The sequence below is a fragment of the Arxiozyma heterogenica genome, assembly GCF_036370985.1.
Source record: "Arxiozyma heterogenica strain weizmannii chromosome Unknown scaffold_27, whole genome shotgun sequence".
NCBI classification, from domain to species: domain Eukaryota; kingdom Fungi; phylum Ascomycota; class Saccharomycetes; order Saccharomycetales; family Saccharomycetaceae; genus Arxiozyma; species Arxiozyma heterogenica.
The window spans coordinates 384,640-403,571 of record NW_027042680.1 but is presented as its reverse complement, the minus strand read 5'-3'; the positions used below and the strand labels follow the sequence as shown (position 1 = coordinate 403,571).

Here is an 18,932-nt window from a genome sequence, read left to right as displayed (position 1 = left end):
CTTCGTTGGTACTGTTAATTATAATTACTGCATTTTTGATCATTCTTTTTTTCTTTCGTATTGTTGTTATTATGATGAATAGTAATATTAACGCTTATACATACTCATATAAAAGTATTATTAAATGTAAATAAATATTCTACTGAGTTTATCCTATTGAAGACACATATTTTATGAATATAAATTTGCCATGCAATCCTATAAATTATTCTGTGTTGTCTTCCATAACTGTAATTGATAGTTGGTAATGTTCCCACTTAATTTATCAGTACATAACATTTCAATATCGTACTTGTCAGATTCTGAATCAGTAATATCATTGTTATTCAGAAATGATTGCAACTCTAGCAATGTCAAGTCTGAAATATCTAATGTCTTATAAAGAGTGGATGCAAAATTAAACTTCTTATTTTTTCCTTCATCAGCATCGTTTAATCTCCTTTTTAATCCAAATTTTATATCTTCAGGTGTGCAAATCTTTTCGTTATTTTCCCCTTTTGGTTGCATATATATAGTTGTATTATTTTGAAAAAACTCTACTGCAGGAAACTCTTTGTTAAATACAAACTCTAAAGGATAATAATGGTTCATTTCAATTTTCAATTTTTTGATATTTCTTATATCAGGTAATAAATAAGGTGTGTATGATTTTTTAACCATTGTATCAGTTGAGTAACTTTTCTTCATGGTAATCTCTACGGATGCTCCATCTATTACCTTTTCGGTAACCACATCTTTTACAAAAAGACATCTTGGTTCAACAGACATACTCCAAAAGTATTTAAGTTCTTGTAAGTGGTATGGACTTTTCAAAAAAGGTAAGATTGATATAATAATATAGACAGTGGATTCTATAGTAGATGTATTCAAAGCATATTGTCCACATCCAAGGAATAAAAATCCTAGACACATAGAAGTAACCATATATTTGCCATAGTGACTGTCAAGATCTTTTTCTTTATCAGAATTTCTTGATTGATTATTAATTGGATCAATATCATTAGCAATACCTGTCGTTTCATATTCAGGAACATCAGCATTATTATTAGATTGGTTTGAGTTTTCTTGTCTTGTTTCATTTTTTGATGTGGATTTTGTCTTTTTATCTTTATTTAAAGAATATATATCAGAATACCTCCCTGTAATAACTTCATGTAAATACTTTACCCTTCGAAACACCATCAAATCTCCAGTAGAACACATCACCAAACTTACAGAAATTAATAATGCATTAATAAGTGTTGTTATTGCGTAAATTTTTGATATCGTAACAACTGGCATATTCGTGTTGACATATTGATAAAATGGAAGGTAACGATCAAGCAAAGATAATAAACAATTTCTCACTTTAATTTCACCGGTAGATGCATATTTGATTCCAATAGCTAATACTCTACCTGCCATTATGTAATAAATAGGAGGTAAGTCATAATTGTGAGTTACAGAAAGATCGATATCATGCATGATGAACTCGATACTGTCGTAAATAGTACTCCAATTTATCATGAAATAGCAGAATTCTCTGTACATGTAAAGTTCAGGTTTACAATATATCGTAGAATCTCTTGTAGGAATAGGTAATTTTATTTGGGAAGAGATGTCAACATTTTCGGTCCTTAAAAACATACATATTAATGCAATTACCGCACCAATTTGTGAATTTCCTGGTAACCAAAAGGGCTCTTTGTCATAATGTTGGTTTAGTAGTTTTAGTAGATCTTGGACTAATGCACTATTTGGATTAATATCATTAACCCTGGTATGAGATCTATTGGTAGAACTAAAAAAGGCAGTTTTGGTATATGGATATTCATTAGTTTTCGTTGATTTATAAGGCTCATCATTAAAAGACAATATATCATGCAGACTGCTATTGTTTGAATCTATATCTGAATCATACTGATCGAAAGGATCAATATTATGTGTATTTAAATTATTCAACCCCAGAGCTATCCCTACGGCTATTCTATAGCTTTCATCAGCAATAAATTCTTCACCAACCTTAACAAATGATTTTAATTCACCTATCAAAGATTGATTTATTTTTTTATCCTTGTGTCCTAAATACAATAATCCCATACCAACTAAACCTGCATTTTGAACTTTTAAATTAATGTTTAAATCATTTGAGCCTTTTGGAAGAAGTGCAACAATGTGCACTGCAAGTACTTTTATTAATTTGAAATTTTTGGTACCTTTGCAGCTTGCACTCATTCCCAATAATAGACCAATACTAGTGAAAGTTTCCTTAGGACTTAAATAATTATACACATGCCATTCTTCAAGACTTTTTAAGTGGCCATTCAAGCCCATCCCCAATAAAAAGCCACCATGTGTTGCATTCAGTTGATTTCGAGGTTTATTCAAGGTAATCCAACTACCATTTATACCCTTTGTTTTTGGTGAAATCATTAATGCATAAGACACGCCATTATGAAAGTTGCCCCATTGAGCTAATTCTGAACTAATTTTTGGAATTTCCAATTCTTCGTCAGACATTTCATTGTTGTTTGAACCTGCGACGAGGGTCTCAACCTGTGCTACCATTTTAGTATTGTCAGGAAAAACTGTTGTGAGATTCAGTTCTGGTATAATACATCTTTGAGATGTCAGAGGTTGTTCCGTGGCATAGTATAATGCAGCTCTGCCTAGGCCAGATATTAAAGTTCGTAAGGCAACAAATCGGGTGTATAATTTTTTTTTTTAGTAATATTTTACTATAGTCACTCTCAGTGGTGATCAAATTAAATTTGTGAATATTGGAACCGTTTAGCATTGTTTCTACATTTTCAAACCTCTTGTCATTTATGAAGAAAATCTTATTATTATTTCTTGCAAAAGTTTGAGAGATTGTTTTTGTTTTTCTTAGCTTTTCAGATGATAGTGTTCTCTTTACTATTTTTGAAACTACGTTATAAATATCATCGGGTTTAGTAATATTTGTGAAATCAGTATTATGTTTAAATGCTATAGGATGTTGGTTGTAACTTGGGGGGGTTGTGTGCTGCTGATATAAATATTTTTGATGAATGGATGCTTGATCCATATCTATTTATAGAAGTATTAATTACACCATGTTGTTTGTTTGAATCTAGTCTCGTTTCTCTTGGGTATCTTTTTCTACCCACTAAACTAATTGATCTTGCAATATCAGGTCTTTCGATTAAAGATAAATCAATTCCCATATTAGGAGAAGTAATATTTTTTTCATATTCATTAAGTAATTTCTTTATCAAGTTGTGTATGGCTAATGGGTACAATTCAATTTCTAATTTATCTATATTTAATTTTTTTAATATAGTCATAATGGAAGGCTGTTGTTCATTATTATATATAGTATTAAATTTAGAGGAATGAATAAACTCGTATAAGCTCAATAGTTTGAAACAACAGGGAGTTATGAGAAGGTCAATGGTAGAGTCGTTTGTTTCTATTAATCTGGCAAAGCTTATAAAAGGAGTCACTGGTATTTGACTATTTTCAATTATGCTATATAACGATTTCATAATAGACGGTGGTTCGTCTAGAGGATGAGCAAACGGAAATTTATTCTTAATATGTAAAAAAATATCCGTGTGGCCTTTACTTTTATAGTAGAGTTTCCAGGGACGTGGCCAATTCATTAATTGAATAGCATTAGATAAGAATTCATCTAATTTTATCTTTTTATTTTTATTAAGAATATTTAAATATAGTTCTTCACTAATTAAATGTAATCCCATTATTATTTTTGGTAAAATTACCTGAATATCGTGATTACGCACTAATGCTTGAAAAAGTGATAAAGATGTAATATAGGTTGGAATTTTTGAATCATCAGTTTTTGCATATATCAACGCCAGTAAAATATCTGTAAATATTTGAAATTCTTCGGCTATATTATCTGTGTTATTATCTTGATTAAAATATAAATATTGCCATAAATAAAATAATTTGTAGTACATTGATTGTTCTATAATGAGACTTAATGCATTGAATATTGATTTCATGAAAGATGATTGAGGGAACATAGTAATGATGCTAACATGTGTATTCATTTTTGAAAATAATGGAGAATATACCTTTAGGAATGGATTATAAAATATAAAACTTTTATTATCAAATTTTATAATTAAAGTAGAATGTATAATATCAGAATATTTTATATTTTCATTCATGTCGATATCTAATGGTATAATATTTGAAATTGTGTTTTTGGTAAATATATCATCCACCGGTAAATCTTCTAAGGTTATTAAATTGGGTGGTGAATTACCATACTTTTTAAATTGAATGGAGTTTATAACATCTGGTATCATATTAATACACCATATTTTTATATATTTAGTCATAGGGTCAAATACTAAAATCATTTCTTTTTTATCAAAAAACAAAGAAAGACATTTTAATGACATAGAACTTGGATTGATAATGGAGGGTATCACTATGGTTGATATTTGAACCAAAGTGACATCTTTTGTTTGAAAATGGGATTGGTTTGGAATATCACCGATAAGTTCCTCTGGTAAACCATTATCTGTGTGTATACTACTATTAGTCATATTTTTGGAGATGTCTGTAGTATGAGAAAGAGTCATATTGATCCCACTACTCATTCTATCAATAGTTGCTGATATATTCCTTTTATTGACAGTGTTGTTTGCTGGTGCACTATTTTGGTTAAAATTGGAAGAATTTTTATGATAATCTGTTAATAGATCATCCCTTTTCTTTAAGAAAGACATTTTTCTTTTATTTGATTGGTTTATAGTAGTTGTACCAGTGGAATGTATACTACTTGTATTATTTGGACTACTTCGTATTTTTGTATAGAAAAATAAAAGTTGAGAAGATATTTTATCGAAGATAACGGTGATATTTGAATCATCATTTTTAGGGAAATGTAACATATCAGCAGGTGAAATGTTTTTATAATAATAAGTATTAAACAAATTTTCAGTAATAAAATTAGAATCTATTTGAATGTTACCAAAAGGAGACATAGGATCGGTAAATGTTATCCATTTATATTGTAAGCTGTTGTTATTTAATGTTTGTAATACTATGCCATTTGAATACCAAAACGCTTTATCTATTGGAAATGGAAAATTTACTATCAGACTGTCATTTATTGTAGTAAAAGATGGTTTAATATCTATTGAACTGAATGTTGAAGAAAGATTATTTTTGTTGAAAACATAGTGTGAAGATAAACTTTTTGAAAGATAGTATATATAAGCAAAGTGGGATAATATTATTACAAAACATTCTTGGTTATCATAAAAGTTTATAAATCCAGCTTTAATAATATAATTACTATTGTTATTGAGTAAAACAAAATCATTATATTCATCTATTTGTATTTGTTTATCCATATTATTGTTGGAGAAAACAAATGTTCTAATACACTTTCCATTGATCAACCATTCAATAACAGTTCTGTCACCGGATATTTTTATTGCGTTGTGAGTTTTATTGGTTGCGGCTGTGATAGTAGAAGTAGTATTAGTGATGATTTCATCCTGTGTTTTGTGGTTCATGTTATATATTTATTTTATTAGTTTGAACAAAATGAGAGATACCTTTAAGAAAGAGAAAAAAAGGTAATAATCTTACTAATTGATCCCTGTTAATAATAGTGTGAGTAAAGCAATTTATAGTTAAGTTAGTTTGTTTGTTTGTTTGTTTGATTAACTATATTCTGTAATAAATATGGATACCGGTTGTATTGTTCCGTGTTTAACAAGTACTTAATATATAGCTATATGACTAGATGTAAATAGGTAAGTAAGTATTATCTCTTTTTTTTTTTTGCTAATTTTTAGGAAGTGACTTAAAAAAGAGTCTTCTTTGATCTTTTTCTTTTTTTTTTTCCTCGTACCCTTTGATTTATTTTTTTTTTTTTGCTTTTATAAATGATAAATAAAAAAAAATAAAAACAAAAATTTATATAAATACAAAGCAAAAGAATGTGAATATGAAGTCAAAATGGAAATAAAGAGAGAGAAAGGGTATGAGTACAAATCTATATGTGAAAAAAATAACTGATAGAGACAAAATAATGCGATTTACATATATATATATATATCTTTTCTTCTGATATTTAACTATTTGAAGGGGAAGGAGCTGTTCCCATGAACATTTATATACCTTTACAAGAATAATGGATACAGAGTTAAACAGATACAAATAAAGGTGGAGTATATATATATATGCGTGTGTGTGTTTGTATTCGTATTTGTACTTTGTGTGTAATCAGTGAGAATGGAGCTCAGCGGCTAAAGTACTAGTTTTTTTTTGTTTTTTTTTATTTTCATTGTTATTATACCTTTTTTTTCTTTTTCTTTACCGAAAAAAGTTAATGATTAAAATTTTGCCGCTAAATGAATTTTGAAAACAAAAAAAAGAAAAAAAACCTTATATAGTGTGCTTTCCGCACTAGAAATAGACAAGTATCTAAAGTAACACAAAAAATATTCAATAATTAACATGTAAAAAAGTATATTTATTTATTTATTTTAAGTACTAATTCTGGTGTTCGAATTTTTAGATAAATGATTCTAAAAAGACAAATTTAAAACAACTACCTTGTATTTTGTATGTACAACTTCATGTATAATATCTTTTACTCTTTTTACTCAATATATTAGAGATGTTGAATGTTTGCTAGTTCAAATATTATATAAAAGAAAAGGAGAACAGCTAAAATTGGCGTCTTTGCCTTTACCAGTTGTAAATAAACATAAAGTTCGAAAGGAGGTTATTAGGTTTTTCTTATTTATTTATTTTGTTTTTATTTTTTTTGAAAAACTGTCCATTTCCCTTTTAGGAAAGAGTAGAAGGAACTTCACAACAAAAGATTGCATCACCCTTTTTTTTTTTATTACCAACAGTTCAATTCGTCAGAAATTTGTATTTTTAGAAGAGGAACATTCTCTCACACACACTGATGAAGTATATAGTGCCAGTGTTAATTGATAAAAGTAAATTCTCTCGTAGACCAATAATACCAGGAAATAACTTTCTTATTTAGGCATTTGGGATTGAGAAATGTTACGCAAGGCGCAAGGCGCTATCATATTAATTTCCCTCAACTATGCGGCTGGCTTTTTGATCGTGTGAGACGACGTCGTGTCCTTTTTTTTTTCTTTTTTCTTTTATTCTTTTTCTGTTTGTTTGTTCGCACTGCAAGGGACAAAAGGGATTTAAAGAGAAAAAAAAATATAATGAATAATGAAAAGAAAATGCATATACATATATATGCATATGTATGTATGTATGTATGTGTGTGTGTGTGTGTTGGTATAAAAAGAGGGACAAAAGTACTTCAATTTACTTCTCCCTTCCCCTTTTTTTTCTCCTGTCTTTTTTTTTTTTTGTTTTGGTTCAGTTTGATTCGCTTTGGCCGTAAAGATAGCCTTCTTCGTGAATTATACACTCGAAAGAGAAATAGGATATCTCGGAATTATCATCTAGTGTTCACACTTACGTATATATATATATAGGCAAAGGTTTATTTATTAGTTTATTTATTTATTTGTTTGTTTGTTTTGTTTATTTTAAGGAATTCTTAATTAATTAAAAAGGGGGATAACTTGTTTATTGAAAATTAACCTTGGTTTTAACCATCCAACCCTTCATCATGACTGAACAATTTGCTTTTACTTGGCCAATGCATCAACTTGATGCACAGGACCGTTACGTTTTTCTTTCTGACGCACATATTTACATAACTGGTGAATTCGATAATTGGACAAAATCTATCTTATTGAAACCAAATTACAAAGAACAAAGATATGAGACTCTTTTACCCATCCAGAATTTTAATGATCAAGGAAAATTCATTTTCAAATTTTATTTTGAAGATACTGATACTTGGAAATGTAATCCCTTGTATCCTATCGATACTGATAAAAATGGGAATCAAAATAACTATATAACTGGCTTCCATCTAATTAAACAAGCAGAAGAACTGGAGTTGGTTAAAAGAGAAAAACATCAATATTCAGAATGCGAAGCAATTAACGAAGAGATTGTTAACGAACTAGAAGTTGAGTCATCCCCATTAAATAATGAAACAAACCAAGCATCAGTTGACGGAAATGGAAGAGAAAAGGACATAGATAAACAGGATAATAGTGCCAAACAACTTGCAGGAGTTACATTATTCCCAACAGAGAATAAAACGCTGGAAACAGCGATTGTTGAAAATAGAGAGCCGATTCCTGTTCTAGTTCACAGTATTGACACAGGGAATGAGGTCGTTGCTAACGAACCAATTGAAGCATTTATATTTAAAGGTGATGGCAATAATGATAATAATAGCACAGAAGAAAAAGAAAAAGGTAATTATAGTAGCATAGAAGAAAAACAAGTTGGTAATATTATTGATAATGAGCATAAGGGAGAGCAGGTGGTTCCTGGAGATGTTATTACAAATTCAAAAGATTTAAACGATATTGATGATATTCCAACTGAAAATAGAAGAAAATTTAAAATTAAAAGAAAAATAAAGAAAAATAAAAGAACTGGCGAACGAATAATTGTAGCACAAGAAATTTTCGAATTGGATCAGGATGATAACATCATTGCTACTTATAAATCTATGGAAGAAGTAAGAAATGGCCCTGTCTCTAATGAATTAGAAGAACCAAAGGAAAGATTATATGAAATTGAAAATGTTAATGATGCAGATACGATAGGTCGTTCATTTAGTATTGTAGCGCCTAACAATGGTGATTCAAAAGAAGATATAGCAGAAAATATCACAGAAAATAAAGGAGTACAAGAAGAACCCTTACTTTTCAAAGATGAAGAAAGACAAAAAGAAATGGAATTAGGTGGTTCCAGTATAAAGGAAGAGGTACCAGAGAAAAAAGAAGAGATTCTTGTAGTGTTAAAAGACGGACACACCGATAACACAGAAGAGAATATGGTAGAAAACAATAATAAAATTACTGAGAAATCCGGATTAAATGAGGAGAGCGTGAATGATAGATATGATGGTGTTAGTAACACTAGTGTTTTAGATAAATCAGTTCTCAAAGAGGAATTTATGCAAAATCCTAAAAGGGAATCACAAGAAGTTAATTCTACCTCTGGTAGGAATAATTACACAAATCAGGGAACGGGCTTATTAGAAGGGTCTTACATGATAGAAAATAAGGAGAATGATAAAGATGCCAAAGAAGTTAATAATAAAGAAATACTTTTAAAACAAGCAGGAGATGAGATTAAAGAGAATGTTGAGTCATCATCTAAGAAAAATTTGTCTACTCATAAAACAGTGTCTATTGGTATATCATCAGAACCAACAGTAAATGCTCCAGATAAACCTAAAAAGTCTGGTATATTGAGAAAATTGAAAAAAAAGTTTTTTTAATTCGAAGTATGTTTTATTTTTTTTTTGTTAACTTGTAAATGATTTTTTTTCCTTTCAAAAAACTGTATCTTTTGTGGTATCACATCCTAAAATGGATTTAGTAATGTATTAACCCTTTATAACGGGTATATTTAGTTGATCTAATAGTTAAAATCTAGTATGTATTTAATATATTCATTGTAGTAAATTCGAACGTCGTATTATTAATTTTTTTAAAGTGCAAAATACGTGGTACGTACCTATTTTAAATCATCAGCATCTTAATATGTTTCTTTTATTCACTGGACATTGCTCTGTGTTTCTTTATATATTGTGTAAGTGGTAGTTTCAGAATTGTATATTTTTTTCCGTCTTTTTTTATTTCAAACGAAAAATAATAATAAAAAAATTTTCGATGAGATTACTTTACAGCCGAGGTAAACAAAAATTGAATATCTAGCATTATATAATAACACAAAAGGAAAACTAATTTAAATTGATCCTGATTTATCCAAATATATAATAATAAGATCAATAACTCCAATATAATATATTTGAATAATAAGTCTAAATATTTATTCCTATTATATAATGACAGATACTGATAAAAAAGAAACAACTACAGTGAATGAAATAGCAAAGGCATTAAGTGATCCAACAAAGAAAAGAAAGGCAGAGGATGAAATCGAAATAGATTTACAGAGCTCAATTCCCTTATCTAAAAAACAAAAGCGTTTACTAAGAAGAGGTAAAATTACATTAGAAGAGTTGAATGCTAAATATAAAGCCGATACTTTACCAACAGAACATAAGTCCACAAATGGTAATGATAGTGGTGAAGTTAGGGGAGATGGAAATACAGAAGGATCAAGTGATGATAAGTTAAAGAAAGAAAAAATTAAAACCTACGGTGTTTGGATTGGTAATTTATCTTTTGATACCACTCAAGATGAAATCATTAGGTTTCTTGTCGGTAAGACTTCAGAATTAGAAGCTGAAGAAAGTCGTATATCCGAAAAGGATATTGTTAGAATTAAACTACCATTGACTAAAAATGACGGGAAACAAATTAAAAATAAAGGATTCTGCTATATTGACTTTAAGAATGAAAAACAAATGCAATCATGCATTGCATTATCAGAGAGTCAGTTAAATGGTAGAAATTTACTAATTAAGAATTCTGAAAATTATGAAGGTAGGCCAGATAAAAATGATTTAATTAGTTCATCTAAGAATCCACCATCAAGAATCCTTTTTGTTGGTAATTTATCCTATTCTACCACAGAAGATTTGTTAAGAAGTCATTTTCAACATTGTGGTGATATCGTTAGAGTTCGTATGGCCACATTTGAAGATTCTGGTAAATGTAAAGGTTTTGCCTTTATTGATTTTAAAAATGTCGAGGGTGCAACTAAAGCTTTAACTGATAAATCATGTAGAAAGATAGCTATGAGACCAATTAGAATGGAATATGGTGAAGATAGAAGTAAGAGACAGGTAAGAAAATCAGATAAATCTGTTAAGAGTACTACACAGGATTCATTTGATTTATCATCCAGTAATGATTATTTAAAGAAAAAAGATGATAATCAAAAAGGCCTTCAAGAAAAAATATCATACAAAAAACCTAAAAACAATAATTTCAGTTATACATCAAATAACCGCATAAAGAGTAGTATTGCATTAGCTAGTGCTCAAAGAGGGTCGGCAGCAATAGTACCACATCAAGGTAAAAAAATTAAATTTGATTGAATTTTTATAGTTAGGATGAAGAGAATGTAAACATTGGGACTATGTAAAAAGGCAAATTTTGTTAACAAAATGAATGATATATAGTGTTTGGATTTTATTTACTTTCTTGTGTATATTATTCAGTTTTTAAAAAAAAATAGATAGAAAAAAACATAGTAAAAAAAAGTGAAAAAGATGACAACTATAGTATTGATTAATATAGGAATTTTGTCAATTTGAAGTATATGTGAAAGTCTTTATTATGTGAGAGTAAAGTCTAAAATTTTTTATTGATTCTCATTTGGATATTCTAGAATGTAAATTTGTTATTATTTTTTGCTGTTAAATAAAGGACTTTTTATGATCAACAACACTTATAAGGTCGCTATTGAGTTAGTTTACAATTGTTGAATATTTTTGTTAGAAGAAACATTTGTTTCTATTTAGAATAAAATATTTCAATAAGAAAGTAATATCTAAGATCTGTATATATGGTTTAATATTATTGAAGTATATAAAAAACACAAACTCTTTACATCAATGTTCAATGATATTGATTCACAAAAAAGTTTATTTTTCTTGGAGAAGAATCAGTTTTTGTATCCTTTGTGATCATGAGGAAGAGATATTTTTTTTAAGAAAATAATGAAAATGTCTAAAAAAATACAAAATATTAAAGAAAATAACTTTTATGTAATTGTGTTCTGTAAGGAACCCTAACCGGAAATCCTGAATTACGTAGTCTGCAAGTAACGCCTAATGTCGAGGCGAAGGACTTGGAACAACCGAAACTCTGGGCCCAAGATTGTGAGTGTATTCGAACGAACATATGATCGTCGGATGGACATTGATGGCAAATTATTAAGAAGTTTACTTACGAGACCCTGGATTATTAAGAGATAGTGCCAGAGATAATTATCAGCATTAATATTCATAATCTATCTAATAGGTTAAGAAGAACAAGACGAATATCCAAGATTAATCTATTTACTAGTTAGAATCAACCAATTATATAATTTGTAAGTGTTTACATATATAATTAATATCCATATTTTAGTATATCACTTGAGATAATCCTTACATGCTTATATTCCAGTTCACAATGAATCAAAGATTGTTTCCCAGATATCAATGATTCTTCTTTTCATTTATCTTCGATGGTATTTACCATTCCAATACAACTTACTCTCTTCCAAAAAATGTCGAGCAAAAATTTGACGGACCTCCTGCAAGGCTGTTTCTATTGTCTTCTGCCCTGTTATTTAATATAAATCAACCACATTTCCTAAAATAGAAACATCATGTCTTTGTTTATGTCAATAACAAAAAAGAAAACAAACAAACAAAAAATAAACAATAACAGAATCTTGGAGATGGAAATCATAAAGAAAAAGAGATCAAAGTTATTTTTAGTTGCTGCAACAAAAGAAAAGAATGAGAGAAAGAGAGCAAAAAAAAAAAAAATCCTATCTACAAAATGAAAAACCACCCCACCTTGTTTACTTGTCTTTGGTTCCATGCAACAACCATCTTGAAATTGTTACTTTTTGGTAACATTTAAGCAACTTGACCAATTTAGCTCTGTTTTATTGACGCTATTTAATGCATTAAATGACTTCTTAAGTTTTGTTGTCTTACTTTTTCTTTTTTTTTAATTCGACCATATGAACACCTGGGCGTGATCTTTACCTTATTTATTCTAATCAAACAGTTTACATTAAATATACAAAAACAAGAACTATTAATCTAGCATATCCTTAAGTGACCAATCAATTATTAAATTCATGGACGATGAATATTGAAAATAATATCAATAATCAAACCACTATTTCTACACCTATTATATATTCTTCTTCAAATACTAATATAAAATTATATGGTAGTTCCTCGACTACTTCTAATATTTTGCTTTATTCAAAAACAGTATTGCAAAATGATATAACGACAACATTATTACCAAGTTCGAGTATTTTTGGTGAAACAAGTTCATTATTTGATACCTTAGTAAATTCACATGCTTATATATCTCCCAATCCTATTTCCACATTCACCTCACAACAATCTAGCCTCGTCTCTAACATCGATGTAATATCTTCTACTATTTCTAGCGAAGTATATTCACCCATCATCTCAAGCGTTCAATCCATACAGTCGAGCTTTTCCCAACAAGGATACTCTTTTCCAACAACAGCAACAAGCAAGCGTTCTTCTGAAATATCAACTTCTCATTCCCCATTAGTCTCTGCAATTAGTTCTGATAATTCCATCAACTTAGGAATGCCTTCATCCAGCATAATACCTATTACTACTTCTTCCTCTACATTTCCAATATATTCACAAGATCAGTCAACAAATATTCCTAACTCGGTCTCCATAAAAACTGTAATATCATCTTTTCTGACACATTATGATACTACATCCAGACCCCAACAGCAATCAAGATTCAGCTCACCTCTTCAAAATCCTCTTTGGCCACTCAGCGAAGTTTCAATAGCTTCTCAGTCAACAACTTTTCACTCCATAACGTCTTCCACAAGCAAATCCAACACCACTATTGCATCACCGAAGGACCTGCTCACTTATACACCATCATTTACTCAACACTCGATGACAAGCCAATATTTTTCTTACCCTTCACATATATCACAGTCAACATCTATCAACAAAACCTTAATTAAAAGTTTTAAGAATACGACTGCTACATATTCGTTAGGTAAGACACCAACACTAAAATCAATTAAAGAAACATCATCTTCTATTTCTTTCAGTAGTAAATCTTCCCTTACAACTACTGACACCAAATCTACTTCTATCTCCTATAACTTATCCACTTCATCTTCATTTGTATCATCATACCAAAACACTATAATATACACGCAAGAGTATTATTTTACTGGTAAAACCACGTCATTCACTAAAAATATACCAATTACACTAACATTATCTTCATCAGATACTGCCTCTCAATATTCTTTATCCACAACTGCAGTTATAACAGCTCCAGTGGAAGTATATAATAAATGGATAAATGGTGGAGGGTTAGATTCAACGGATACTGAAAACAATGATAATACTAACAACAGTGCAGGAACAAATAATGGGACTATTGCAGGAAGCGTGGTTGGTGCTGTAGTTGGTGTCATCCTATGTTCTACAATTATCTGGTTTGTTGTATTTAAACGTAAGAAATATTGTAAGAATTGGAAGAATAAATTAAGTTTAAGTAATAGCCAAAAAAGTGAGAGTATGGTTAATAATTCTGTGTCTTCATCGCAATCTTTCACACATTCAAGGGGATATAGAGTAGATTATAACTCCACCAACAATGTATCTAGTGATCCATTTAAACATGAATTCGAGTTTGACAGGAGATATAATATCAATAGAACACCACCAGTGCCTGCGCCAAGAAAGAATAAAAATTCAAACAATAAAGACTTCAATAACATAGGGACTCTTAGTGTACCTTTAACACCAAATAATAATGATAGCGATAATTATCATTTAAGATTCTCCTATGTTTCTTCAGATACTGATTCTTCATTCAATTCTTCTGCAGTTGGCAGCTATTCTATAACGTCATCATCACCAGACAGATATGGAACAATGAGCAATAATAAACAAGGATTTTTGAGGGAAATGTTGTAGTTTATTTATTACATTCAAACATCTCACCTATATAGATTGTATATATTATGTTATTTTATAGAAGCTTTGCACTGATTCTGTGTTTTCTCTATATATATTCTTTCTATTTTTTTGAAACCTCTGTCAGTATAATAAATTTTAATTAGAACGTACATCTTTATTTTCTATTTTCTCCTTATGCTTCTTCATTTTTTTTTCCTCATTCAAAAGAACAAAAAATAAATGGAGAGAAATGGAATAAAATGGTTTAAAGGACATTTAGTATAGTAAAAAGCATTATTTATGTCATATTCAAGTATGCTGACAAATTGTAACAGAACTAGTAGAATAACTATACAGTCATGATGATCCCTAGATACATAAATCAAATATCGAGAAAAGTAGTTACTTCAAGACTATTTCAGACATCTGCTCGAATCAATAATGAAGGATCCTTATTCGGATCTCTTATTTCCAATACCGTTGACAAGGACAAACCTACTGGGGATAGAGTTTTGGACAATATTAGTGATAGATTAGAAATGTCTATGGAAGACGAAGGCGAGGAAACAGAAAACACATTAAAAAAGACTTTAACACCTGAACGTGATAAACAGTTACAAGATTTTATTAAATCTCAGAGACCTTATGAAAGGCCTGCCAAGGATATTTTACTATCTCCTTTAAAAAGACAAATCTATGAATTAAATTGTCGTAAGAATGGTGGGTTCTATAGGAGAGACACTATTGTTAAATTACCTGAAACTAATGAAAAATACAAATTGCATTTGACTCGTGAAGAAATTGAGGCTCTAGAACCTTCTATCTATTTACAGTCATACAGAATTAAATCTACTATGAAAAAAACAACAAAATTCTTAAGGATGTTTCAAGGTATGGATTTGAAGAAGGGTATCACGCAATGTCATTTTAGTAAGAAAGCTTTAGGAAAAGAAGTTGGTGATTTGCTTGAACGTGGCATTGAAGATGCCAAAACTTTAGGTTTGGATGCCAATGACCTATATATTGCTGAAATATGGACCGGAAGTGATGGTGCTTGGATGAAACGTATAGACATCAAAGGTCGTGGTCGTATGGGTATTATAAAACACAGATATATCCATGTCAAATGTATATTAAAGAGTAAACAAATCACTTTAAAGAGATTAGAATACGAAAAACAATTAAAACAAGGGAAGAAGAAACCATGGGTTCAATTAGCTAATGAACCAATTAGAGGAGTTATGGGTGGAGCTTACCGTTGGTGAATTCCTTTATCAAATCTGTATTCTTAGTAGCACATTCTATGACTGTAAATAACAAATATATATTACATTACTTATATTCTCTATTACTTCCTGTGAGTTACTTCACAAATAAAGAAATCACTATTTATATAGACATGAATAGTAATATCAAAAGTAAATATTAATATGGATAATAATTCATGTACTTATATATATATATAAATATTTATATGTAGAACAAATAATACCTGTTATAATATGTAGTTACATTTTAAGCAGTGGCTTCAGCAACAGCTGGTTCTTCAGCAGTTTCGGCTGGTCTGTAGTCATTAACAGAAGCAACCAAAATTGGCTCTTCATCCTTTGGTTCAACAATGGTGACGGCATCTGGTAAGGCCTTTGGACCAGCCTTGTTGGTAGCTGGGTCCCTCATAATCTTGACCTTAATACCTAGAACACCTTGTCTCATTAAAACGTGTCTAGTAGCAACGTCAATGAAATCATTGACTGGTTGACCAGAGTGGATTAAGAAACCATCTGAGAATTTCATAGCCTTAGCTCTAGCAGCTCTTAGCTTACCAGAAACGACGACTTCACAACCCTTAGCACCAGATTCCATAACGTATCTAACAACACCGTAAGCAGCTCTTCTGATAGCTAAACCGTTTAATAACTTGAATTTCATGGATTCAGCTTGAGCAACAGCAGATAAACCACGGTCTTGGACTCTTTCAGCGTATAAGACAATAGCACCTGGAGCATACTTAAATCTCTTTTGAACTAAAAGAGTTAATTCGTTAATTCTTCTACCGTTTTCACCTAAGACATCTTGAGTTCTAGTAGCTCTAATAATGACTTCAGTCTTGGTTGGAGTAACTCTAACTTCAACACCGGAGTAACCTTCTTCAGCTAATTCTCTAGTGAAGAATTCGTTTAATTCAGCGTAGAAAACACCGTCAGCGACTAACTTTCTCTTCTTAGAAATTAAAGCAACCATCTTGTAACGCTTATATCTGCTATTTTTGCCAGTTTCTTTGAATTAAATGTCCAAAGCATTAGCAATTAGGCGACATCTAAAATATATAATCATTAATTTAACCTTTTTTTTTTTATGAGCGAAAATCAACGAACATTTGATATTACAAGATAATATGCGTTGTACTGTACGTTTGTTTTTCCTACAAAGTGAAGATTACTGAGCAACGACATTTTTTCCTCTATCTCACTTTCTGACTATTTTCCTTAATGTTTTCTTATTTTTTTTTTTTTTTTGGAAATTTTCAATACAAAAAAAAATTTTGAAATAAGAACGAAAATTTCTTAAAAGAAGTAAATATCTTCTGACAAAAACAAATTATTCAGGATGTCCGGATGTAATGACATTAAAACAGTCTTGTGTACTGAGATAGGGTTTTCAAAAAAAAAAAGAAAAAAAACGTAAAAACTAAAACTTTACAGCAAATATTCAAGACAAATTAAAAAAATATTTCGGCATTTAAAAAAAAGAAATATTTTACACTCCGAATACAAAAAATCGGAATTAAAGTTTACGATATTCAGAAAACGAGGCTTTTGAAAGATTTTGTTTTTACTCAATAATAAAGAAAAAAAAATAATAAAGGGAGTAAAAGTTATTAATAATAGATTAATAACAATACACCATTAAACGGATTGATTATTTAATTCCGGACATTTATTTGGACTTACAGAATGTAAATTATTCATTTTTTCTCCTCTTTTTTTTGTTTTTTGTTTGTTCTGGCTTGTCTTGTCCTTTTCATTCTTATTCTTTACCAAGTGTTTTTTGTCCAACATAGGGTTAGACATTATCCTCAAAAAGTAAATTTTGAAGAATACCTCTATATACAGGACTCTAAAACCCGTTGCAAAAATTCATATAGGTAGAAATTATTAGTAAAAGTAAAAAATACAACAATAAATAAAGAATAGCCATTTATACCATAAAAATGGCTCAATAAAAGTGATGAAACTAATTAGCAAAGACATACTAGGGAATCATTCACTTTTAAGATTATGAATAGTCTATACTTACTATCTATATAAGTATTATTCAGGAGAAGTAAATATATGACTATTTATTTTTTATAAAGTATTGCTTATTGAAGACCTGATAATTTATTTATTTTTTTTTTTTTTTAGAATAAGTCTGAAAAATTCCAATAGCATAGAAGTCCTTGCATTAAATATCTGGATAGATAACTTTTTTTCCCTATGTTAAGTTCAGATCCCTATAAATTCCTAGAACAAAGTTTTTTTTTATCTGAACCCACACGAAACAAAATTATAACCAAAAGTAAATAAATTGACAAATCACAAGAATAAAAAATATATATAGTAAGCTCCTATTGTTACAACAATAGTTTTTCCGGAGCTGATCTGTAATTTCCTGGGACAAAATAATAGAAACCCACACAATCATAATAAGGGTATTCTATTTACCGATCTGAATTTTTTTTTTAACGAATTAAGAATACAAAAGAACATAAAAATAAAAAAAAAAACGAGAAACTACAATATCTTTTCTTAGTTATAGTACACAATTATAACTGGATTTTGATTCTTTTTCTTTTTTATTTTTTTATTTTTTTATTTTTTTATTTTTTTTTTTTAAAAAATAGTATGATTATTACCAAGGAGAGAGGAAAAAAAACATTGTTTGATCCGGATTATCCCATTTTTCCATCAAGAAGGTAGTAAAAATAGCTTTTATTTTGTTTCTTGATTCATAACCAAGTATTCTGAGCTTTGTGCATGTCTGTATGCCTTTTTTTATTGATATTATGTTACTTCACTATTGTTTTTTTCGAGCGATCTAGCAATACCACACTCCATCATAAATTTAACAACTTAGACAGTCTTGACTGTATGATGGTAAGCAATGCTTGCCTTCATAGGCATTAATATACTGGACATGCATATTCCCCCTCTCTTATATTAAAAGCCAATACTTGTTGTTAACATCATCT

At 29.5% G+C, this 18,932-nt stretch overlaps 7 protein-coding genes across 7 annotated transcripts; 4 read left to right on the top strand and 3 right to left on the bottom strand.

Moving 5' to 3' along the window:
• Positions 1–198: 198 nt before the first annotated feature.
• Positions 199–2,547, bottom strand: PWA37_003299 (uncharacterized protein; the record flags this gene model as incomplete). The annotated part of the gene is made up of 1 exon (XM_064859830.1): positions 199–2,547. One exon carries the CDS (start codon positions 2,545–2,547, stop codon positions 199–201), a length of 2,349 nt encoding a protein of 782 aa, XP_064713203.1.
• A 413-nt stretch (positions 2,548–2,960) lies between these two features.
• Positions 2,961–5,519, bottom strand: PWA37_003298 (uncharacterized protein; the record flags this gene model as incomplete). Its single annotated transcript, XM_064859829.1, has 1 exon — positions 2,961–5,519. The coding sequence occupies one exon, from the start codon at positions 5,517–5,519 to the stop codon at positions 2,961–2,963; it is 2,559 nt and encodes an 852-aa protein (XP_064713202.1).
• A 2,102-nt stretch (positions 5,520–7,621) lies between these two features.
• Positions 7,622–9,361, top strand: MDG1 (Mdg1p; the record flags this gene model as incomplete). The annotated part of the gene is made up of 1 exon (XM_064859828.1): positions 7,622–9,361. One exon carries the CDS (start codon positions 7,622–7,624, stop codon positions 9,359–9,361), a length of 1,740 nt encoding a protein of 579 aa, XP_064713201.1.
• A 570-nt stretch (positions 9,362–9,931) lies between these two features.
• NOP13 (Nop13p) lies at positions 9,932–11,092 on the top strand (the record flags this gene model as incomplete). Its single annotated transcript, XM_064859827.1, has 1 exon — positions 9,932–11,092. The coding sequence occupies one exon, from the start codon at positions 9,932–9,934 to the stop codon at positions 11,090–11,092; it is 1,161 nt and encodes a 386-aa protein (XP_064713200.1).
• Positions 11,093–12,862: 1,770 nt separating this feature from the next.
• On the top strand, positions 12,863–14,719 carry TDA7 (Tda7p; the record flags this gene model as incomplete). The annotated part of the gene is made up of 1 exon (XM_064859826.1): positions 12,863–14,719. One exon carries the CDS (start codon positions 12,863–12,865, stop codon positions 14,717–14,719), a length of 1,857 nt encoding a protein of 618 aa, XP_064713199.1.
• Positions 14,720–15,060: 341 nt separating this feature from the next.
• Positions 15,061–15,966, top strand: MRPL22 (mitochondrial 54S ribosomal protein uL22m MRPL22; the record flags this gene model as incomplete). The annotated part of the gene is made up of 1 exon (XM_064859825.1): positions 15,061–15,966. One exon carries the CDS (start codon positions 15,061–15,063, stop codon positions 15,964–15,966), a length of 906 nt encoding a protein of 301 aa, XP_064713198.1.
• Positions 15,967–16,216: 250 nt separating this feature from the next.
• On the bottom strand, positions 16,217–16,942 carry RPS3 (40S ribosomal protein uS3 RPS3; the record flags this gene model as incomplete). Its single annotated transcript, XM_064859824.1, has 1 exon — positions 16,217–16,942. One exon carries the CDS (start codon positions 16,940–16,942, stop codon positions 16,217–16,219), a length of 726 nt encoding a protein of 241 aa, XP_064713197.1.
• Between the last annotated feature and the right edge of the window lie 1,990 nt (positions 16,943–18,932).